This window comes from Neomonachus schauinslandi, chromosome 10, assembly GCF_002201575.2.
Source record: "Neomonachus schauinslandi chromosome 10, ASM220157v2, whole genome shotgun sequence".
NCBI lineage: Eukaryota > Metazoa > Chordata > Mammalia > Carnivora > Phocidae > Neomonachus > Neomonachus schauinslandi.
The window spans coordinates 104,578,743-104,600,899 of record NC_058412.1 but is presented as its reverse complement, the minus strand read 5'-3'; the positions used below and the strand labels follow the sequence as shown (position 1 = coordinate 104,600,899).

At 38.0% G+C, this 22,157-nt stretch overlaps 1 protein-coding gene across 1 annotated transcript in view; it reads left to right on the top strand.

Annotated features, from left to right (window-relative positions):
• Nucleotides 1-22,157, top strand: part of PLCB1 (phospholipase C beta 1) — a 679,194-nt gene that overhangs the window by 221,182 nt on the left and 435,855 nt on the right. Inside the window, exon 3 of the mRNA XM_021688914.1 lies at nucleotides 4,962-5,030. Coding sequence (XP_021544589.1) covers nucleotides 4,962-5,030 — 69 coding nt within the window. The remainder of the gene's footprint in view (nucleotides 1-4,961; nucleotides 5,031-22,157) is intronic.

Here is a 22,157-nt window from a genome sequence, read left to right as displayed (position 1 = left end):
GCTTCTCTTTAAATTAAAACCCTTCATTAAAGGATTCTAAAATAGTTTTTTTCTTTAACATTGGGCATTTTAGGGAGGTTTGACAGTCAATACAACATATTAATGTCTTCTACTTTTGGTAAATTGAGGTTGAACAACTTAATGAATACAACATATGTGGAGGTGTCCACAATCACCTCACCACCCCACCACACACACCCAGCTGTTAATATCTTCCCTGTGAAATGTTTGTGACTGTAATTGCTGCTCTGATTATATATTGTGTGAACTTGAAGTACGTTATTATGTTGGGTGACTAATGGAATTTGGTGACAATGCACAGGAATTGGTATTCTGGAAAAGAGTTGGTTTTTGAATTTTATTCTTTCCTGAGTTTGCAGTGCATTTCATGGCTCATCTACCTCACAGTGGGTTTGTGGCTGATGGATTGAAATCTTTCTGCTGAATAGTAAACATCAGAGATAATTTGGTCTTCCCTTAGCTTTTCTTATCACTCATTCAAAATATCAAAAATAAATCCTTGATTACTGTTAATTCACTTTCATCCGTACTGACAATTGGAGAAGGCACATCTGTCAAAACTTCAGTGGATAAATGGGGAAGGGTTCCTCTGAGTGTGGTCTCCAAGCTTTGTAGGGGGGCATTGTGTGCCTTGGAAATAAAGGGGGTCTATTAATTCATTCTTGTTTTACTGGTCAAGGTAGCCCGCAGGCCTTTGGACACTCCAACCCTCTTTCCATTGTTGGATGGGTTTAGAGGTGAGAGAGAACCAGTTTCCTTCTTTCACTTTTCTAAGGATGTCTCTAATGTTATTAAGTATAAAATAAAGGTTATCTAGTATAACATTTTCAGCAAACAAACTAATGTCAGTCATTGCTTAAATTTGTGAACAGAGACATTTGCTTGTATAGGGTGAAATTTAATGCTAAGAACACTTATTAGAATTGGTCTTGATGCCATCTGTCATTCAGTGGTTTTTCTTCAATTAAACTGAACTGAAGCCTAGATTATTCACCACTAGGCATGCGTTTGCATTCAGTAGGTAAATATTTTTATTTGACACTTTCCCGTATAAAGAAATGACAGTTGTAGATTCTTCCTAGAACGTACTATAACATATTAAGTAATGTATAATTTTATCAATCATAGTCACCTAAGAAGCCTTATAATAACAACCGCATGAATGAGTGTATATTAGAGCTTGTCAAAGTGTGTTCTATGGACCAGCAGCATCCACAGCACCTGAGAGCTTATGAGAGATGCAGAGTCTCAGGCCTATCCCAGTCCTGCTGAACCAGAAACAGATGGATGGCACCCAGCCAGTCTGTGTTTTAAGCTTTCCAGGTGACTCTAATGCAGGCAAGGTTTGAGAGCCACTGATATAGAAAGTGTTATCATACTCATTTTATAGATGATACAGTTGATGCTTGGTATGGGACAATGATTGGTTGAATACATAACCAGTTAATTTTAGGGCCCTTCTTCAAACCCATGGGGGGGCCCTTCCTACTTAAACGTCATGTGACCTCCCTCTCTTAAAGAAATGAGTAAAGGAATAGTGAATTCCATAAAGCCAGAAATCAGTATCTCTTCAATGAACCGAGAAAGGGACCATTTCACTGCTTTCTAGTAATGAAAATGAGTTGTTCAAACTATTTACTTGAGAAAATTAACCTAGAAAAAGTTTTAATGACACAAACAATGTTTTTGTGGTCCTGTGCATTGGGTTCCACATTTTCTTTTTATTGGAGGAGACAGAATGGGCTATCGTTAAACCCCAAAGGGGAGGCTATTGCATGTTAATAGAAGTGGGAGATACTATTTTAATCATTGCTTTCTACTCCAGTGAGTCCATGGACAGCTTTTCCACCTGGGTCTTTCCCATGCCACATTACCCACGTTAATAGTGCCCTGCGGTGGTTTTTCTGCACACACAAATTTACAGGCAAGCGAAAGAAGTTTCTTAGTCGCTGTGGTATCGGAATGAATCCCCAGGGCAGCTGTTGTTAAGTACCTCTCTGTGACTTGGGGAATGAATGTTTCCTCTTGAGTTGAGAGTAGAAAACAGTGTTCATTATCTGTAATGTAAAAGTCTATATAATGACTCCTGCTAAGATCTAGTTCTTTGTGAACTCAATTTGGGTTTTGTGTGTATAAACAAATAAGTGAAATTTAAGTCTATTGTTTCCTCAACTGGGAGGAACTTCTTTGAAAAGAAAATGTGGCTATAAAATTAGGTGCATGTATTATGTGTGTGTGTCTGATTTCTATCCTGCATATATGTAAAACATCATGTAACATATATGGAAAAGTGTACTACACATAAATGTCAGTGTCTTATGGATAAAGAGGACACACATGTAATGCTTACCGCGTCCAGAAGTGTTTGTGATAACTCTCCATGAACCCCTGTTGTGTATCTCGAGTGACTTGCAGTTTCCTGCACACAATTCCTGCCTCTGTGCATTTGCACCTACTGTTTCCTCTTCCTATAACCCTCCTCCCCCCTCAAAACCACAGAATTGTAAGGCTGGCAAACTGTTTCTCATCCTTGTGTATTAGCTGAAAAGATGTCATAGCCCACATCTGCAGTATACTTTGAAATGTCTCCTTTAGAGTATAATAATTGGCTTTGTGAAGGAGCTGCTCAAAACAGTTGTCTGTTTTCTATTTTGGTGTCATTCCTCAGTACCAAGCGTGTACCTGACATGTTGCAGCATTTGATAAATAATACTCCAGGGAATTGATGACTGGCATTTCCACTTGGATAAACCCCTCAAACCAACATCTCCAAAATGCATCATCATTTTGTCCATACTTCCAAATCCCAGTTTGGAATATGGAAACCCTCGGGCTATCCATGTCTTCTGTCTTCCCTTTAGGCAATTCTTCCTCCATATTATGGTTCTCATCTTTCTTCCAGTTACCTACCTAATGAAGGTAGCTTCATTTGGTCTCCTGTCTCTCAAATGTCCACTTGGTTCTGGTTTTCTGGATGAAGCTTCTTCAAGCCTGGTTCTCTTCTTGTGTCTCTCCTTCCAACACAAGTTTTGATAGTCTTACTGTGGAGATAAGAAACCCAGACCAGATATTCCAACTCCTCAAGTCTGAGGACTTTATTATGCATTTCCCTAAGTGAGGCATTGAGCCCTGCATTGATGCCATTCTTTTCTAGCACTCATGAGGTGACCTTCAGTATTGTGGATGGTATGGCCTTAGGGGAACTTTGGCACCAGTTGTTCTGTCCTGCAAGATCCTTGCTGGGTGGCTCCCTGTCACACCCCAGAGTTTGGGAGGATTTCCAGAGTCACACTTGGCAAGGAATGGGTCGAGGGATTTGCTAAAATGAGGAAAAGCAAACTTAGACAGCTAGGGCGAGCAAAAGAGAAGAAGGCACTGTTTCTTGACCTGCCTTCACAGAGAAGGTATGCGGGAGCCAGGTGTTGTTGGATCTGCTGTGTGGTTGTTGTGCATCCCAGCAGACAGACTCTACCTCCCCCATGACTGTTATACTGTACTCATGAGATCAACCTTAGGTGCAAGAAATGAATCAGACCATTTTGCATAGAACATTTGGAATTGGTGGCAGCTGTTTGAAGGAATTGTCTGGGAACCCCAGCTACGAGAACTTGGGGACATTAAGACCTATGAGAAATTACACCCACTCCTGTCCAGAGAGTCTGAGTAGCTGAATAATGATGTAGTGCCTCCTACAAGGAGAAGGGGATAGGATGGCTGCATCCAACTCTTTTGTTATCAGCATGGGTTGGATGGATGGCTGGAGTCACTTTAAGATAACTGTTCATTGCAGTACAGTTCCATCTCACTGATGTAGGGTCTACTGTATACCTCGGTGATGTGGGTGTCACAAACCTCATGGCTCAGTGTTCTAAGATGGACTCTCAGGGTTTCCATCCTTTTGCCTGTATCCCTTTCCAGTATCATCTCCCATGACTTTTCTTCATATGTTCTGTGCCCCAGGAATGGAACAATGAATGTTGCCCATGAGAATCCCTTCCCACAGTGCCATTACATCTTCCCTGTGCTCTTTCTTCCTCCCGGATGCCCCTCTATCCCTGTCCTCCTCCCTACCCGCAATGTTCTCCATCTCTAAACATCTAAAGGCTGTGAATACCTCAAGGCTCTGCCCAAAACTCTAGTCCTTTCTCATCTGGATTTGCCAATGTTATGCCTTCCAACTCCTCTTCTCCATGCTCAATGACTCTTCCAAGGACTTTTCTCTGGGACCCTGGGGAAACAACTTTCTTTTCTCTTTTGACCCCCATAGCAGTTAACTTTAAAGTTGGCATGAGCACATTCTCCCATGTCTTATGTATATACACTTCTTTACTCCCCTGTTTGATGGCAGGTCCATCCAGAGGCACTATCATATTGTATGTATCTTGTATCCTAGAGTAACTTGCATTTTATAGGTGTTCAGTAATATATCATGAATAAATGAAAAGATCGGGGCATAAGATAGGTGTGCTAAAGGCTGGGGAGGGGGTAGGTAGGTGAGGCAGATTTATCTCTTTCCCTTGGCCAGGTGAGCTGATGGGAACCTCTTCCACCCCTCTTCCCCAAAACCCCATGCCATTCACATATCCTCACACTAAGACCGACTCTCAGGATTATTTTTTCAACTACAGGACAGGAAGGCCCAGTTCATCATGACTTAGGAATGGCTCATAGTATAGACTGGAGCCCCTAACCATGCCCATTATACTTTCAGAATGTCTTAGAACATACAGTAAACCGAACAGTTAGCAGTTAGCTATCTTGCTGTTTCCATTCCAATTCCACTGGTAAACGATGTGAGAGAAAAAAAATATCCTAACTGCAGAGAAATCTCCAGGCAGATCCCAAGAGAACATTATTTTTTAAAAAGTGATGTCAATGATATAAGACAAAGAAAAGAGATCTGTGTGGATGCTTAACAATTTCACATTTTTGCCTTCCAGGAGACGGAGCTGTTAGATCTCAGCCTTGTCAAGGATGCCAGATGTGGGAAGCATGCCAAAGCTCCCAAGGTAGGAAGTGGAGCCTTGTGCCCACACCAGATGTTGCTTTGAGTGTTTCGCTGTGTCATGGTATCAATTAATTGCCCCAACTAAAAGTTTCTCTGTTGTCGATGTTGTAAAACACAATAAAACAGCCAGTCCTTCCAGAAGCCTCTATGCCTTAAACATTCCCACTTTTGTTAAAAGAAGGTAACAGGGAGTAAATATATAGGCAGTTGGACATGGGGGCTTGCTGTCTGTGCTCTAATTTTGGTTTTGTTTGAAAAATATATCACAATGCTAGAGATGCTGGGTAATTCTCAATAGTTAAGATGTGCTTGAAATTACTTGAAACCTTCCTTGAACCTCCTATTCATACATGAACTAACCTTTAGACATGATGAATAATTACAGTATAATTAGAATTGTAGTTCTAATACTTTGCAACTGCCATCATTCCATCCATGAAGCCAAAGGCTCTGAAGTTCTTCTATAAATGTCACTAGTGAAGATCTGCAGAACTTTGGGATTGGATCAGTTGTGTGGCCCATCAATTCATTTTCGCTTGAAAAACTTACTGCAGACATATTCAAAGCAGTGTTTGCAGTTTATTTATTTTTTGAAGATTGTTTAAAAATGTTGAATAAAGAACATACATACATTTTTTTTAACTTAGATTCTCTGGTGGAGTCTAGTAACAGAGTGTGTTGACTTGTCATGAAAGTGGGAAACTACTCCTTATTGTATTTAAATCTTAGTATTCTAAATACTTCCTTTCTAGCAAAGATAATATTGTCAAATAGGGAAGTACAGGTGCCATTCAGGAACTCCTGCCTCTTACCATAATTGATATAAAACTAGCGATTTTCTATTTGAGTATCTGCCTGCAACTTTTGTTTTATTCTTTAAAAGTCAAAATACTTTCCTTGACGTTAAAAATGATCTGTTGCTGTGGAGAGGCAGAAAGAGAAAAAAAATCACCTAGAATGATTATTCTTCAGATATGTAACAGTGCAATAGTTGTTGGCAAATTCTGCCATGGAAAAACACCCAAATACTGCCTTTACTGCTGTAGGAGTTAAGCCCATTGATAGGAAAATGTGAAAAATGAAAAGATAGAAAAATCCGAATTACTTCGCAAAGGTTTCTCTAAGTGTTTTCATGGGCAAAGTCTTTTATTTGCCTTCACCTCTTTGTAATATAATAGAATTGCAGTTGTTTGGTCTTTTAATTTTGCAGCAAGCTTGTCATTATTAATGCTTCACTGGTGATTCAGAATTGTTCAGTTTTTAGTGTGGGAAAGAAATTTTCTTCTTCTTTCCCCCAAAGCGTTCCAGCCAAGTTTCACGGGAGCCTGTTAGTTCCAAGAACTTTATTGATAACATAGTCATAAAGTTTGCCTTTTTTTTTTAATTTTATTTATTTATTTGAGAGAGAGAGAATGAGAGAGAGAGAGCATGAGGGGGGGAGGGTCAGAGGGAGAAGCAGACTCCCCGCTGAGCAGGGAGCCCGATGTGGGACTCGATCCCGGGACTCCAGGACCATGACCTGAGCCGAAGGCAGTCGCTTAACCAACTGAGCCACCCAGGCGCCCTAAAGTTTGCCTTTTAATGCAAGTGTATTGACCTAACTTGAAATTTCATGATCAATATTGGTTAAAACTGCTGCCTACACGCTGTCAGACCCCCTTTGTCTGCAAGCATCAGAGGCCAAGTCAGCTCTGGGGCTTCTGTCTCTCTCCTTCATTGCAGGACCCAGCCTGCTTATCAGTTCAGTGTTTCATTTATGGATGCCATGGGATACATGTCTATTGAATGACGATAAAGGAACAGAACCAAGGTCTGTTCTGTGCTCAGCTGATAAACCACTATTAGATCCTAAAATACTTTTCTTAAGGACAGACGTGTGCACTCAGAATACTCTGGCTTTTACCGTTTTTGTTTTTGTTTTTTTTTCCACCAAAGATTGCTTTCTCTGTGGATTATCAATGTTCTTGGCTTCTTTCCTTTCCGTTCCTTGCTGGTGTTCAAGAACTTCAGTTGACTTTAGTATTTTAAAAAACCGGGTTCTGTTGCATCAGGCGTCCTCATGGGCGACATGGTGATCATAATAATGACAACAATAACAGTAATTATAATAATAAGAAGAAGAAGAAGAAGAATGAATGGGCACTTCATATCATTGCCATAAGGACTGAATGAAAATTCATTAGCAAATCTTTAGCAGAGGAGTTCTCAAATTTGACTGCTGTGGAATCACCTGGAGAGCTTTAAAAACCGATGATGCCTGTTTCCTACCCCCAAAGATTCTGGTGTTCCAAGTGTAGTGTAGATTTTTGAAAAGGGCTTTTGAAAAGAAGATTTGCAGCAAAATCTGAGCACCGCTGCCTTAACTTATCACTGCTATTTAATAAGCACTTGCTAAATATTAGCCACTGTTATTGGTGCTATTGTTATTTTTGTATTTATTATTATTAAAAATTTCCATCAGATTCACAGGAAGTCAGTTTTTAGTTCTCTTAATGTGGAAAAGTTTATGTTTTAAAGAGAGATTGGGGGACAGGCTTGGCCAAAAGGGGCTTTGTGGTTTGACATACACGAAAGAAGGTGATATTACTATCAGTTTAAAAGTCTTTCAGTTGCAAAAGAAAATCCCAGCTCAAACTGGATAAATAAAAAAAAGTTATTAGAAATGATTGGAATGCATTGAAAATGCCAATGGAAGTGTAGGGTCCAGGTGAAGGCTCACACACCTCCTCAAAAACTGTCACCAGGGAATATGTATTTCTTTCTCTTGCCAGTCTGGCTTCCAAGGTTCTGGAAGCGGTTTTTCTTCCATCCTCAGGATCCCATTTGTGGCCATCCTCTGCTTGCAGCTCCAGGCTTCCCCAAGTAGCAGCAGTTGGATAGGGGAATCAAAAGAGAGACCAGCTTCCTGAATATAACCACCTTGTAGAAGGAGGCGAATGGCCCCGGGGGCGGGGATGGGGTGGGGGTGGGGATAAGTAAGAGGAGACCATTGTGTTGGCTTGAATAAAAGCAGCAGGACCCAGAGCATAAGATTAAAAAGTGTCAAGATAATCACTATGGAGTGAGAGAAGCATGGAAACTCCGGATGGGTGGGCAATGTAACATGAAGACAGATTTAATGGAAGACATTCTGGGGGCTTTATAGACCGTAAAGGAAGGAAGAACATGTGTGGAGCAGATATTATTTATCAAAATACTCAGGCACCCCCTGCAAATATTTATCTGTGTATTGGTATTATTTTTGTTTTTCACAGCATCTCATTACATAAAAATTCACGATCTAGCTGAAGATGAACTGTTTCCTATGCCTGCTGTGATTGGAAATAACATTTATAAGAAATGGAAAATCTTCTATGTGTTGCCCATTAACGAATTTTAAATGTCGACTCCGAACACAGTATATGAAATTCCAGATTGGCTTTTCTGTATGCAGCCTTTGTTCTAGTTATCAGTTTCAAAATTTCTCACTGGAGAGAAATTGGAAGATTTTTATCCACATGTAAAAAAGTAAAAGAGAAAAAAAATCTTATCCTTTGAAATCTAAAAGGTGTTTATGTTTCCTTCTTCCCTCTCTCTCTGCCTCCCTCCCAGGCTTATAAAGGGCACATAGAGGCAAAGTGCTATGGGATATGCATCTTGCATGTGCTAAGTACACATATTCTCTCGGTCTTCATTTCAAAATGAGCTTTACTTTTGGGCACCTGGGTGGCTCAGTTGGTTAAGCGACTGCCTTCGGCTCAGGTCATGATCCTGGAGTCCCGGGATCGAGTCCCACATCAGGCTCCCTGCTCGGCAGGGAGTCTGCTTCTCCCTCTGACCCTTCCCCCTCTCATGCTCACTCTCTCTCTCATTCTCTCTCTCTCAAATAGGTAAATAGAATCTTTAAGAAAAAAAAAATGAGCTTTACTTTTATTTTTATTTATTTTTTTTTATTTGACAGAGACAGCGAGAGCAGGAACACAAGCAGGGGGAGTGGGAGAGGGAGAAGCAGGCTTCCCCCCGAGGAGGGAGCCCGATGTGGGACTGGGTCCCAGGACCCTGGGATCATGACCTGAGCCAAAGGCAGACGCTTAACGACTGAGCCACCCAGGCGCCCGAGCTTTACTTTTAAAAAGAGGGTTTATCACTGTGGTTTCTGATCTATTAGTGGTGGTTCCTCACCCAAGCAGATCAATTTCGTGGCTCATGTACAGCATTAATAAAATGAAATAGATCTGACTAGAATGAAAAATATCAGCATCTTATGCAGAGCAAGTTGTTTTGTGAAACTTCTTTTGTGCATGTGAATGTATGTTCTGGATCCCAACATGAAGTGTATTTTTTTTACTATGGGCCACATCAGAAAGTTTTCAAAAAATGCTACTGAAAAGATAGTTTCTCAAATAATACATTATATGTTTAAAAAAAAAAAAAAGAAGAAGATAGTAGGAAGGGAAAAATGAAGGTGGGGAAATCGGAGGGGGAGACGAACCATGAGAGACTATGGACTCTGAGAAACAAACTGAGGGTTCTAGAGGGGAGGGGGGTGGGGGGATGGGTTAGCCTGGTGATGGGTATTAAAGAGGGCACGTATTGAATGGAGCACTGGGTGTTATATGCAAACAATGAATCATGGAACACTACATCAAAAACTAATGATGTAATGTATGGTGATTAACATAATAAAATAAGAAAAAGAATAAACACACACACAAAAGACAGTTTCTTTATCCTCAGGATTCTTAGGGCGTATTCCATCTGTAGGTGTACTGAAAAGTAGACGAAGATGTGGGTTTGGATGCCAGTTCTGCCAGTAACACGTTTTTGTCTGTCCCTCTACTTTCTCATCTATGAAATGGGGCCGGGGGGGCACAGGAATTTAGGTGTGTAAGTTGGGTTAACCCTTGATTCCAATTTTTAAAATGAGAAGTTGTGGCACCTGGGTGGCTCAGTCGGTTAAGCATCCGACTCTTGGTTTCAGCCCAGGTCACTATCTCAGGGTCCTGGGATCTATTAGTGGTGGATCGTGTTGGGCTCTGTTCTCAGTGGGGAGTCTGCTGGAGATTCTCTCCCTCTGCCCCTCGCTGACTTGTGCTCTCTATCTCTCTCAAATAAATAAATAAGTAAATAAATAAATAAATAAATAAATAACTGTTTAAAAAAAAAATGGGAAGTTAATCAAGCCAAGGCACACCATCTTACAGATTATAAACCTAATGTTGAGAAGTTTGCATGCCCTAAAACTATTTACCTTGGTTGTAGAAAATCAGATGAATTTAGTAAAAAAAAACAGGTCACATTCTAACCAAGGTAAGGTGCAATGCAAACAAAAATAAAAGAAAAGAAGAAAGATTTATGTGAAATTTTGCACATGGCTTCTTGAAAGCAATTGTAGCATTGCTTTGGACTCCATAGAGACCCTGTGATTATGGAAGCTGTTCCAGGTTTCCAACATGAAAACCGTTGCTGACATTCACTCTCAATAATACTTGTAGCAATACCATTGAAAAATATTTCTTTCATCTTATTTTCAAATTGTGTGTCGTCCAAAGAAAACTGCTCCACGTACTTAGCTGACAATTAACCAACTCATTCTATTGATAAAGTACAGTTTATTTCAGATGTGTAATGTTAATTGGAATACAAGTTCCTCGTATATATCTAGAGTACAGTAATTCTGTGTGGCTTATAGTATCATTAGAATCATGTAAGATAGATTACAGTAAAATGAAATTTTAAAAATTGATCAGCTTTTGTTTTCCTAATCCCTAAATAAAAATGATGGCTTCTAAAGTCTTTAAATGCGGATTTGTAAAGCAATATACACCACAGTGTCTAGCCCTACAAGCAGACTCCAGCATCTCACTGGGTGGGGGAAACAGGTAACAGATAAGTTACTGAGACACCCAAAGCAGGGCAGAGACCATTGACAATGAGTGATAGAGACCATTGACCATGAGTGGTAGAGTACTTGCTGCTTTCCAGAGTCATAATGGAGTAAGTTCTATTGACAAGATGAGGTGATATGAACGGAGACATTAATTAAGAAACGAAGCAGCATTCCGGGCAGAGGGCAGAGCAAGAGTAAAGGCCCTGAAGTGGGAACATGCTTGATATATTTGAGGAGTAGCGAAGAAGCCAGTTGGTTACAGTAGAGTGCAAGACAGAAAGGATGATAAAGTCCGGGAAGTAGCCAGGGGCATATTATTTTGGCCTTGTAAACCATGCTAATGACTGTGGTTTTTTCTTCTGAGAGACCTAAGAAGGGATCTGAAAGTTCTGAGCAGAGTAGTGATAAGATCTGATTTTGCTTTTAAAAACATCACTGACCACTCACTTCATGGAGCATAGACCATAGAAAAGAAAGGAAGAAAAAGGAAGAAGAAGGGATGCCAACCAAATGGCTATTGCAAATATCCGGGGCAGTGTTGATGATGATTTTGACTGAGAGGTGTAGAGCTAATGGGAAAAAAAAGTCAGAATCTGAATTGGAAGGTAGCACCACAGAATTTGTGAATGCATTGGATGTGAGGTATGAAAAAAGGAATCAAGAACAATGCTTAGTGTTTTGACCTGGGAAAGTGGAAGAATTGAGTTGCCATGTCCTAAGTTGGGGAGGAAGAAACACATTTAATCAGAAAAACTCAGAGTTGGGTTTTTGGATAGTTAAAGTTTGAGGTGCCTATTTGACTTCTATCTGATGATGACCTATTTGGATATATTGGTGTTCAGGGGCAAGGTTGGCCATGGAGTTGTAAGTGAATATTTAAATCTCAAAACTAAGTGAGGTCTCTTATGGAATATAGGTATAGAAGGAAAAGGACTGATAACCTGAGCCCTGGGACCTCCAGCATTTAAACTTCGAAAAGATAAAAAAGAGCCAGGAAAGAGATTGAGAATGGTATATACCCAAGAGAATTGAAAGCAGAGGCTTCAGGGTGGCCGGGTGGCTCAGTTGGTTGAGCGACTGCCTTCGGCTCAGGCCATGATCCTGGAGTCCGGGGATCGAGTCCCACATCGGGCTCCCTGCTTGGCAGGGAGTCTGCTTCTCCCTCTGACCCTACCTCCTCTTGGGCTCTCTCTCTCAAATAAATAAATAAAATCTTAAAAAAAAAAAAAGAAAAGAAAAAAGAAAGCAGAGGCTTCAAACAGATATTTGTACACCAGTGTTCACAGTGACATTATTCAAAATAGCCAAAAGGTGAAGACAACCAACATGTCCAACGCTAGATGAATGGATATACAAAATATGGTACACATAAACACAAACACACACATGCCACACACCACACACACACACACACACACACACACACACAATGGATAATTATTCAACCTTAAAAAGGAATGAAATTCTGACACAGGCTCTAACATGGATAAACTTTGAAGACATTATGTTAAGTGAAATAAGCCAGACACAAAAGGACACATATTATAGGATTCCACTTATATGAGGTAACTAGAGTAGGCAAATCCATAGAGCCAGAAAGTAGAATGGCAGTTTCCAGGGACTGGGAGGAGAGAAGAGGAGAATGGGAAGTTATTATTTAATGGGTACAGAGTTTCAGTTTGACAAAATTAAAAAGTTCTGGAGATGAATGGTGGTTGATGGTTGCATAACACAACAATGAATATTACCTAATGTCAGTAACCTGTATACTTGAAAATCATTAAGATGGTAAAGTTAATGGCATGCATATTTTACCACAATAAAAAAAGGAAAAGACAGAAGGAGCAACCAGTGAGGAGGGAGAAGAATCAGAAGAGAGTATTTTCTGGATATCTAAAAAAGTATTTCAAGAAGGAGGGAGTAGTCAGCTAGGTAAAATGGTGGAATTTCCTTCTGGCTTTTTTTTCTCACTTTTGTACACTTTTAATTTTATTGAAGATACCATTTTATATATGCTTTAATTTTTCCCCTATATCCACAGCATTTCCTGCTAATATCCAAAATAGGCTATTTATTTAAGGGTTGTCAAATCCCAAATAGCTCATCATAGGATCTGGATGCCAATATATAAATCTCATAATGAGCTGTTATTTGGATGTTCTACAACAGTGGTTTCAATGAATCATCCATGAGGCCGGGAGTTGAAATGAGTGTTTTATTTATTGTCCCCCTTTGCTGATTATAAGCTATTTCCCTGACTTTGTAAAGATTCCACCATTGTGTGAAGCCACAGTCATAAAAATGTGATGCAGATATTTGAAGTTGAGGGAAGAAGAAAACCCTTTATACAACAAAATAAAGGTTTCTTCTTTTTCTCTCAATCGCCAAGGAGCTCTAACTTTGACCCATGTTCTTGGTTCCACCTATTTCTTAATTTACCTGACATGTTGCAAGAGTTTTTGTTTGTTTGTTGTCATCCTGTTTCCATAAAAGTATTTATTTACATCTTTACTAAATGGAGAAAAGTAGAGCTTAAAATTTCACAGAATTATCTGTGTGTGTGTAATGATTTTGACAGCAAGTCACATTTACCTCCAGATGTAAATTATATGGCATGGTTCCTTTCTTATGTTCATTAAATTCCATAGATGTCAGTGGTTTGGTTTCCTTGGAAACAAAAACCTTTATATAACTAGTCAGAGATTTGGTAGCAGAAATATCAGGATGCTGAGGGAGGTATAGGTATCTATTTGCATTAAAACGCTTCTGCCTCTTCCAGCTGCCCCTCATCTTCATGGTCATTCAATAGTGAACAAGGGAAGATTTTAAAAGCTACCATTAAAGTATAGAATATCTTTTCTAATGGTTAAAAGCTTTTTACTTCTTTTCAAGCAATCACAGAGAGGCTAAGTCTTTTCTGGGATGTTGGTGTAAATTCCCAAATTTGAGAAGAGTATGTCTCTTATCAAGAATTGAATTTGAGCAGTATATATGTATATCCATCTGTGAAGTACAACTAACTAAACATGTGTGTGGCTGAATAAAGATTCTATATTTTTTTATAATAGCAAGTGTCTTAGGACCCTGCTGCCGAAGAGTTCATGAGGTCCCTGAAGGGTTATGGAGAGGGAATGGGGGACCACAGTTCTGCCCAGAGGTAATAGCAGGCCAAGGGCATGGCAGCCATGAACATTCTCATTTTGCTTAGAGAGGACCCCTTGTTGAAGACAGGATTAGTAACATGAGTTATCTAAACCTCAGGTCTTTTCAGAAAGCTGTGACTCATTTTGCCATTGCTCCTACCTGGTATAATTTCAGTCTAAACCCAATTTGTTCTACATGTGATGGTATAGAGTTGCATTTTGAAAATGTTTCTCAATTTTAGTTCTTACAAATGCAATGATACGCCATCTTGTGGATATATCTGATATTTATTTCATAAATTAATTCTGCATTGTGAACCTCCCTCTAAAGGGTTTTTAATCTTGGGTTCTAATGTAGAGATATGAGTAGTACTTGGGGAGCTTTTAAAATCTTGATGTGCAGGTCACACCCAGATCAATTAAATCAAAATGTCTGGTGTGGGACTCGAGCACCAATGTTTTCTTTAGAGTTCCCCAGAGATTCCTGTGTTTAGCAAAGTTTTGAGAACCATTACTCCAAGGGAAAAGCACCAGTTTAAATGGATAGTTTCTTTTTTTTTTTAAATAGGGATTTTGTGCAGTAAGGTATTGAGAATTTTCCTACAGTATTTGCTTGTCAAAAAGACTGGTTTTTAGTACAGTTTCCTTGAACTTGATTGGGTTTAGTTAACATAAAGTGCGTCATGGTGTTTGTATTAATCTCCTCCCACTGCCTTAACAAAGTACCACAGACTAGGTGGCTTAAAATAATAGAAATTTATTTCCTCACAGTTCTGGAGACTAGAACGGATCAAGGTAACAGCAAGGTTATTTTCTTCTGTGATCCGTCATCTTGGCTTCTGGATAGCTGGCTTCCTTCTTTGTCCTCACATGGTCTTGTCTGTACTGATCAATGTCCTAATTTCCTCTTGTTTTAAGGACAGCAGTGGTATTGGATTAGGGCCTATCCTCACAGCTTCGTTTTAACTTAATTACCTCTTTAAAGACCTTAGCCCCCCGAATACAGTCACATTCTGAAATACTGGAGATTAGGACTTCAACATATGAATTCTGTGGGGACACAATTCAGTTTATGATACTATTTCCTTATTACATTATAAAACCAAGTTTATGATTTCCTTCTTTATAGGGAGTGGTACTGTAGGATTATTTCAAATGTGATCTAATATAAATAGATTTTTTTTCTTTATAATCATAAGATTGTCAAAGTGGATAAAATGGGTAGTGGGAATCATTTCAGAAATAGGCTTATGGCTTTTAAAAAGTGCCTTTATTTCAGAATATGTTGTTTTTTCTTATTACTAGCACATTTGTGCTCATTTTTTCATACATCAGACCACCCAACAAGTGTCCTTGTGCATTGTGAATGCTTAATAACTTGTAGTCATTAAGTTCATAAGCCCTGAGGTCAGATGGCCAAGACTCAAAGCCAATAACTAGCTGTAACTCAGCTAGTTCTTCTGCATCTCTGAGACTTAGTTTCCCCACCTGAATTTATGGAAATAATCTCCATGTTTAGCTTATCTGGTTGCTGCAAGGACTCAGTGATAAAAATGCATATAAAACAATACAACTTTCACATCTGTTGTATACCTCGCATACATTTTAGCCATCATCAGAGTGAATTTTAGTAAGAAATAAAATGTATCACTGATGCTCATGTGATATATTGTAGTAGCAAAAGCAAGATAGAGTTACCAATTTACAGCGAAATTCCATGCTCTACTATGGATCGCTTCAGAATGAGAGATTTATACCTTGTAGTTCTGGTATTTATACTTACCCATGAAAATCTATTTTTTATATATTAACTGTACAAAAATGAAGTTGAAGCATATTTATCTTTGCAGCCAAACACCTGCCCACAGAGGGCCATCAGTAATCCATTGCACTAAGACTTACTGTTCTTTTTTTTAAAACTATCTGGATTTGCAAGCAGTTAAATAGATTTTCCCAACCATCAAAATAATTGTAGAGCAATTTGCTTTCAGTTAAGAACGTGTTGACATATTTCTCTGCCTTACAAAGCCATGGCAGCAAAATCTGAAATGTATTTTGAAATGGAAGAACAAGGTTTGGGGTCAAAGAGACCCAGATTCAAATCCCAGTGCACATATTAACTGAGAGATCCTGGGAAGGTTTCTTAGTTTCTTGGTGCAATGATAATTCCTGCTGGCTAGGGTTGTCTCGTGAGTTGGATTATGGTTTGTAACTAGACACAAATTTTAATGTTGGACACTTTGGGAGGTCACTCACGGCTACTTAACTATCTGCCTTTGGTTCACTTTTCAATTTCTACTTCTTAGCACTCAGTGAGTCTGATAGATAATTAAGCATTTATATAACTTAAATTGTTTTCTTTTTGAAGATCAGGTTCTAAAGTAAGTTGGCACACAATTTGACACCTGGTCCAACAGCAGAAAAAACTGGAATGTGATTTGACACATGACGTAACAAGAGAAAAATTCTGCAGAAGGGGAGGTAATATTTATGGAGTTATTGACACAATTAAGAAACATACATACCTGAAATGGCTTTCTCAGCCATAAAGTGTGATATCATGATATTGGTTTGTGAGGCTGCTCAGTGGGGTGGAAGGAACTTAAGAGTATGTGCTAGTTTCTTCTGAGAATTTTGCTTTTATCATCTTTGAATGGGAAATGGTTGAAAATTATTACATTTATTCGGTTTACCATAAAAACGTGAAATCCTACATGGCAGACTTTGGGTATGATATCTGACACAAAGTGGGTATGTTCAGGGATAAAAGAATACTCTCGCCATAGTTGTTTTTTTTTTTCCTCTTTTCTGAATGTGAACACAACATTCTTAGCAGTCTAAAACGTGAAATTTCAAGTACCTGAAGAAATAGTGTTGATCTTACATAAAAAGTGGCAATTAAAAGGCAAAATAATGTAGTAAAATATTTGCTACTTTACCCATATTTTTTAATGACAGAAATGAAATTTTCTAAGACTGCTGAGATTAATGTCTATAGCAATTTCGAGGCGATGGATTAACCAAACTAAGCAAAATTATTTGTTCGTGTTTAGTTGTGAAACAGGATCATTAGTTCTCACAGATCAGAATTCACCTTTCAGCTTCACTCACCAAGACATTTTCTCTGTGCCTCTTGGTCCTTCATCATCCAGATGTTTCTTGACATTTTAATTTGTATTACCGATTTCAGGTTAGGACCAGTGGTGCTGGAAGAATTTGTTGATCACTGTTAACCATAAATGGGTGTAACCCTGTGACGAGTCACTTTATTTCCTCTCAGGGACAGAGAATACTCTAAAAAACGGTAACACAGCATTTCTCCAAGTGAATTCATTGGAATACTAACAGGTGTAATGAGATAAAACTCGTCTGGTCAAATATGTTTGGAAGATGCTAGGTTTTTTGTTGTTGTTGTTGTTACAGAACTTCTCAGATACTGATGTGTTGGACATGGATTAGGGCCATTTTCCATTCTTTTTTTGACAATGGACCTCTTTGTCAAGCATCTCATAGGATTAATGTTCTGCTGAATCTCTTTGGTAAATGTTTCTACAGTCAGTTCTCATGAAGTTTATCACACTCCATATTGGGACTGGAACACCAGCTTAAGAGCGATGCTTATTCCCACAATAGCGCCAATACCTAATTAAAGATATTTAAAGACCAAGTTCTTGGGTGATCTAAACCAGAAAGGTCTTTCTTTACGTGAAGCTCCCTTGATAATATACAGCTGAGTTTTATCTTGTGCTCCATTGTGGATTGTTATTAATTTTAAACTGTATTAGTGTTGGTCTTACTTTGTCTTTTCTTCCTAATTTATACATTGGCTTTGACAAAAAGCCATCAGCATTGGCAATATATCATTCAAAATACGAGAATTTAATTTGTTTCTACAGTAGCTGGAATGTATTTTGGCATTTAGGCCAGCTTAATGCATGGTGCACCACTATAGTGGAATTCCAAGTCTACTGATAATTCTTTCAGGAGACCAGTTTCCTATCACTTTACATGTTTGCACTTGTGTAAAATTGATGCCACTTGGCTCTCTTGAAAGAATCGTTAAGTTAAGATATAGCTTGAGTTGAGGTTAAATTAAAGGTGGTTAGAAGTTAGTTGGGGAGCAATAATTTTCAAAAGCCATAGCTTCTTCCTGGTTCCCTGTAGAGAAGCATTCCCATGAGTTGACTTAATACCTTGGAAGTGAAGGATTTAGTTCTGTCGCCTCAACGTGGAAGGGATAGCAGTGGTTAAGAGGCTCTACCAATGTTATCTGTGTGGCTACAGTCAGTCACTTCACTTCCTCATGTCTTGATGGCCTCATCCATACAATGAAGTTCAGAATACTATTTCTTAGGGTTTTTATGAGGATAAAAGACCATAATATTTCATAGTCCTGCCTCTGTGTGTGGTAGCTCTTGTTATTTCTGAAACTAGAAGTCATGAGTTCCTACCTTTAATATACTTGCAGGTGGGGTCATTATCTGACAAATTAGACACATTGCTACATCAGCCATAGTCATAATTTTTTCTCTTATATTATGTAGCCTTCTCACTCTCTAGCTAAATTTTCATTTTCAATTATATCTTGAATGGCATTTTTTTTAAAAAGCTGTGCTCATCATTCATATTTCAAAAATACTAAGATGATGTTTAAATTTTACATTAAACATTACCTTACTAGGATTTGCAATATCTGCTTAAAAATTACTTTCCAGACATAATTTTTCTTTTTATAAATGTTAATTAAAAATTAAATTTCACTCTCTTTACTTGAAGTTAAATAAATAAGTCATTTGGTATCTGTATATGAATTACATTCGCTTTCATTTTTATGGTACCTTGGTGTGAATTTAATGAGAGTTAAAAAAGAAGTTTTATGTGTTGGGACACATACAGATGATCTGGGAAATTAACTATTGACTTGATTACTTTTGCCATAGGTAAATCTCTGCTATTGAAACTAAAGGTTAGTGAGAGAGATTTATTTTATTTTGGGGGACTCTGAAAATATAGTTCTATAATAATCAATTCCATTCATGCAATTTTGTTTGAATATTAAAGATTATTAAAAGGCATTAGCTACATATTTTTATTTACATACGTGAATACCAAATGAAAATCTAAATAAAATTAATTTAAGATCTTATATTAGTTCTGTCCCACATAGAGCTAGGAATGTGGAATAGCTGAATAATGCAAATAAAATTTGTGTTTACATAGTTTTAAAGTCAATGCTTCAAATAAATTAGTGCATAATATTGAAAAAGAGTAGATCTTGAATGTCTAAAATAAAAATAGATATTTTATATGAGGTAGTAGTTGATAAAACCTTTGGAAAGTATATTGAATAAATTGTATAAGTAACAGCAACTGGACTTGATGTTTAATTTTATGGCTAGCTGCTCAAAATTTCATGGTTCCAGTTGAAAAATCGTAAGTCAAATAATTTACTTGAAGGATACTGTGGAGCATTTGAAATACTGTAGAAGTGCGACTACAGCCCTTACTCTTACCATTTTTTTTTTCCAAAAAACGAAGTAAATTATTATTCTAGTGTGTAAATTACAAAAAAAAAAAAAAGTCATCATAGATCGATTCTCTGCTCCGTCAATATTTTCCCCCTGATACTTAACTGTTGTATTACATTGTTCACATTATTTAAATAAATTCTTAGAAATGTTCCAAGGAACTAGAAACTCACCAAGCTTCTTTTAATCATGTCCCTAAATGTTCTGCTTATAATTTACCAATATTCATGCTCAATTCAAGATGAATTGAGAAACCATGAAGTTGTAAAAGAAAATTAATATATGGAGCTGAATCATGCCTTGCCTTTGTGAACTGAGCTAGTTTCTCTGGCAACAAGATGTTAGACAATAAATCATGCATCTAAAACCATATAGTTGCTGAGGCAGAGGGGAGCAAGAAGTTCAGGAGTGTCATCTGACTGTGTTGATGGCATCTTTGCCACAATTAATAAGGTGTGGCATGGTTAATTCAAGGGCAGAAATTCAGACTGTGGTGAATCCCAGCCCATTCAAAATATTTCTTTTTAATCCTGACAAAACATACTGCTTTAATAGCATTAGTTGGTATTAGTTGCATGCGGCAAAAATTTCACACACTATTAATTCTAGCACTACATTGGAACACTAGAATTATGCGTCTTTGGCTCCGAATAAATCCTTTTGGCTGTGTGACTGAGAAGAGGAAACCAATTATTTGGGGGGTCAATCTTGAATTATTGCCTTCATAAAGGCTCGGTCACCAAAAATGGGAGGGTGGCGCAAAGAACAGTTTAAGAACAAGGTGGGGAGAGTGATGCAAAGGTATTCTGTCATTAATGTTGGCAACATCTGACGCTACTATAAAAAATGTGTTTGAAAAAATTGGAGACTAAATAAATCGCCTTAGAGCTTGAATAATTCCAAATATATAAAAGAAAAATCCCAGCCATGTGTTTATCTCCAAAAAGATCAGTGTTCATCAGTGCATTTGCATACATGTCATATTAAAGTTCACACGCTATCTTAAGTATGGCCATGATGTTAAATATTTTTCATATTTATCAGTTTATGGCAGAGGAATAATCCATTGATTTGAAATTATATTAACTATTTACCATCCATTTACTGTAGAATAGTGACACAATTCCCATTTTATGTTTGCTATTGTGAGGAACCCTGAAGCAAGTATCTGTCTTCATTTACCAGTTTTTTTCTTTGTTGTTATTTCCTTAAATTATAGTCCTAGCTGTGGTTTTACCTGTCCAAATACATTCGATTTAATCCATTGTTACAGGGTTCTTCCTCATTTTCTCTTCTTCCATGTAGCTATTTCTTTTTTCTCATAGTGGCAATTCTGTTTCCTTACTACATTAATACATGTACTGCTTTGTTACAGCCTACACAAAATAATTCCAAAATAAAAATACTGGTGTCACTAATAACACTCCACTTAGTGAAAACTCAGCCTTTCTTTGCAGGTCTCTTTATTTCTTAGAACATTTCTCAATCAGAATATAAGTTCCAAATGTATTAAAATTATTTTCTGTAGCGCTGTATGAATTTGCTATACTATTGGATTCTTTTATTTATAGCTATATTCAGTTTGAGAGATTACTGTTCTTCATCTTTTTTATGAAATTTACTTTTTAAAAAAGATTTTATATATTTATTTGAGAGGGAGAGACAGAGATAGCGAAAGAGATAGCGAGAGAGAGCACAAGCAGGGAGGAGAGGGAGAAGCAGGCTCCCCGCTGAGCAGGGAGCCGACAGGGGCTCAATCCCAGGACCCCGCGATCACGACCTGAGCTGAAGGCAGATGCTCAACTGACTGAGCCACCCAGGTGCCCCTTAAACTTACATTTTGAAAATGTAAAATATTTACGTAGTTCAAAATCCAAAATTATATATGTAAGAATACTCAGAGAAGGCTCATTCCCATCCATATCCCTTTCACCCATTCCTACCCGCTTTCTAGTTATTTCCTTTCTGTGTTTCTGTTTGCAAAAATAAGGACACACACACACACACACACACAGAGCTATCCAATCCCCTCATCTCATCTTTTCCCAATGATCTGAGATGCCACTTTTTCAAAATATATATCAAACATCCCTATCTTTCTTACACAAAATGTAGCATTCTATCTCGATGCTCTTACAGCTTGCCTTTTTCACTTAGCATAACCTCAAAACCACTCCATATTGGTCCTGAGGATCTTTTTCATTCTTCTATACAGTGGCGCATTATTTCCCTGCATGGGGTACTGTACTTTGTTCAGTCAATCTCTTATGTTCAGCAAGCATGTAGGCGGTTTCCAATATTTTGCTGTTTCGTATGAAGCTGAATTTAAAAAACATAACTTTATGCAAGCCTTGCCTATTGTGCAGAGATCCAATTTTAGGGTACACTCTGAGGATTGTTTATTTTGCTAATTTCTCTTTTGTTGTGATCATTTTCTATGCCCCCTGCAATATATAAGATGATATTGGCCCCCACACCCCCAGCCTCACCATATAGTGGATTGTCAAGTTTTTTTTTATTTTTGTCAATTTGGTAAGAAATGCTATTAATATAGTTTTAATGTTCATTTCTCTTACTATGCATGAAAT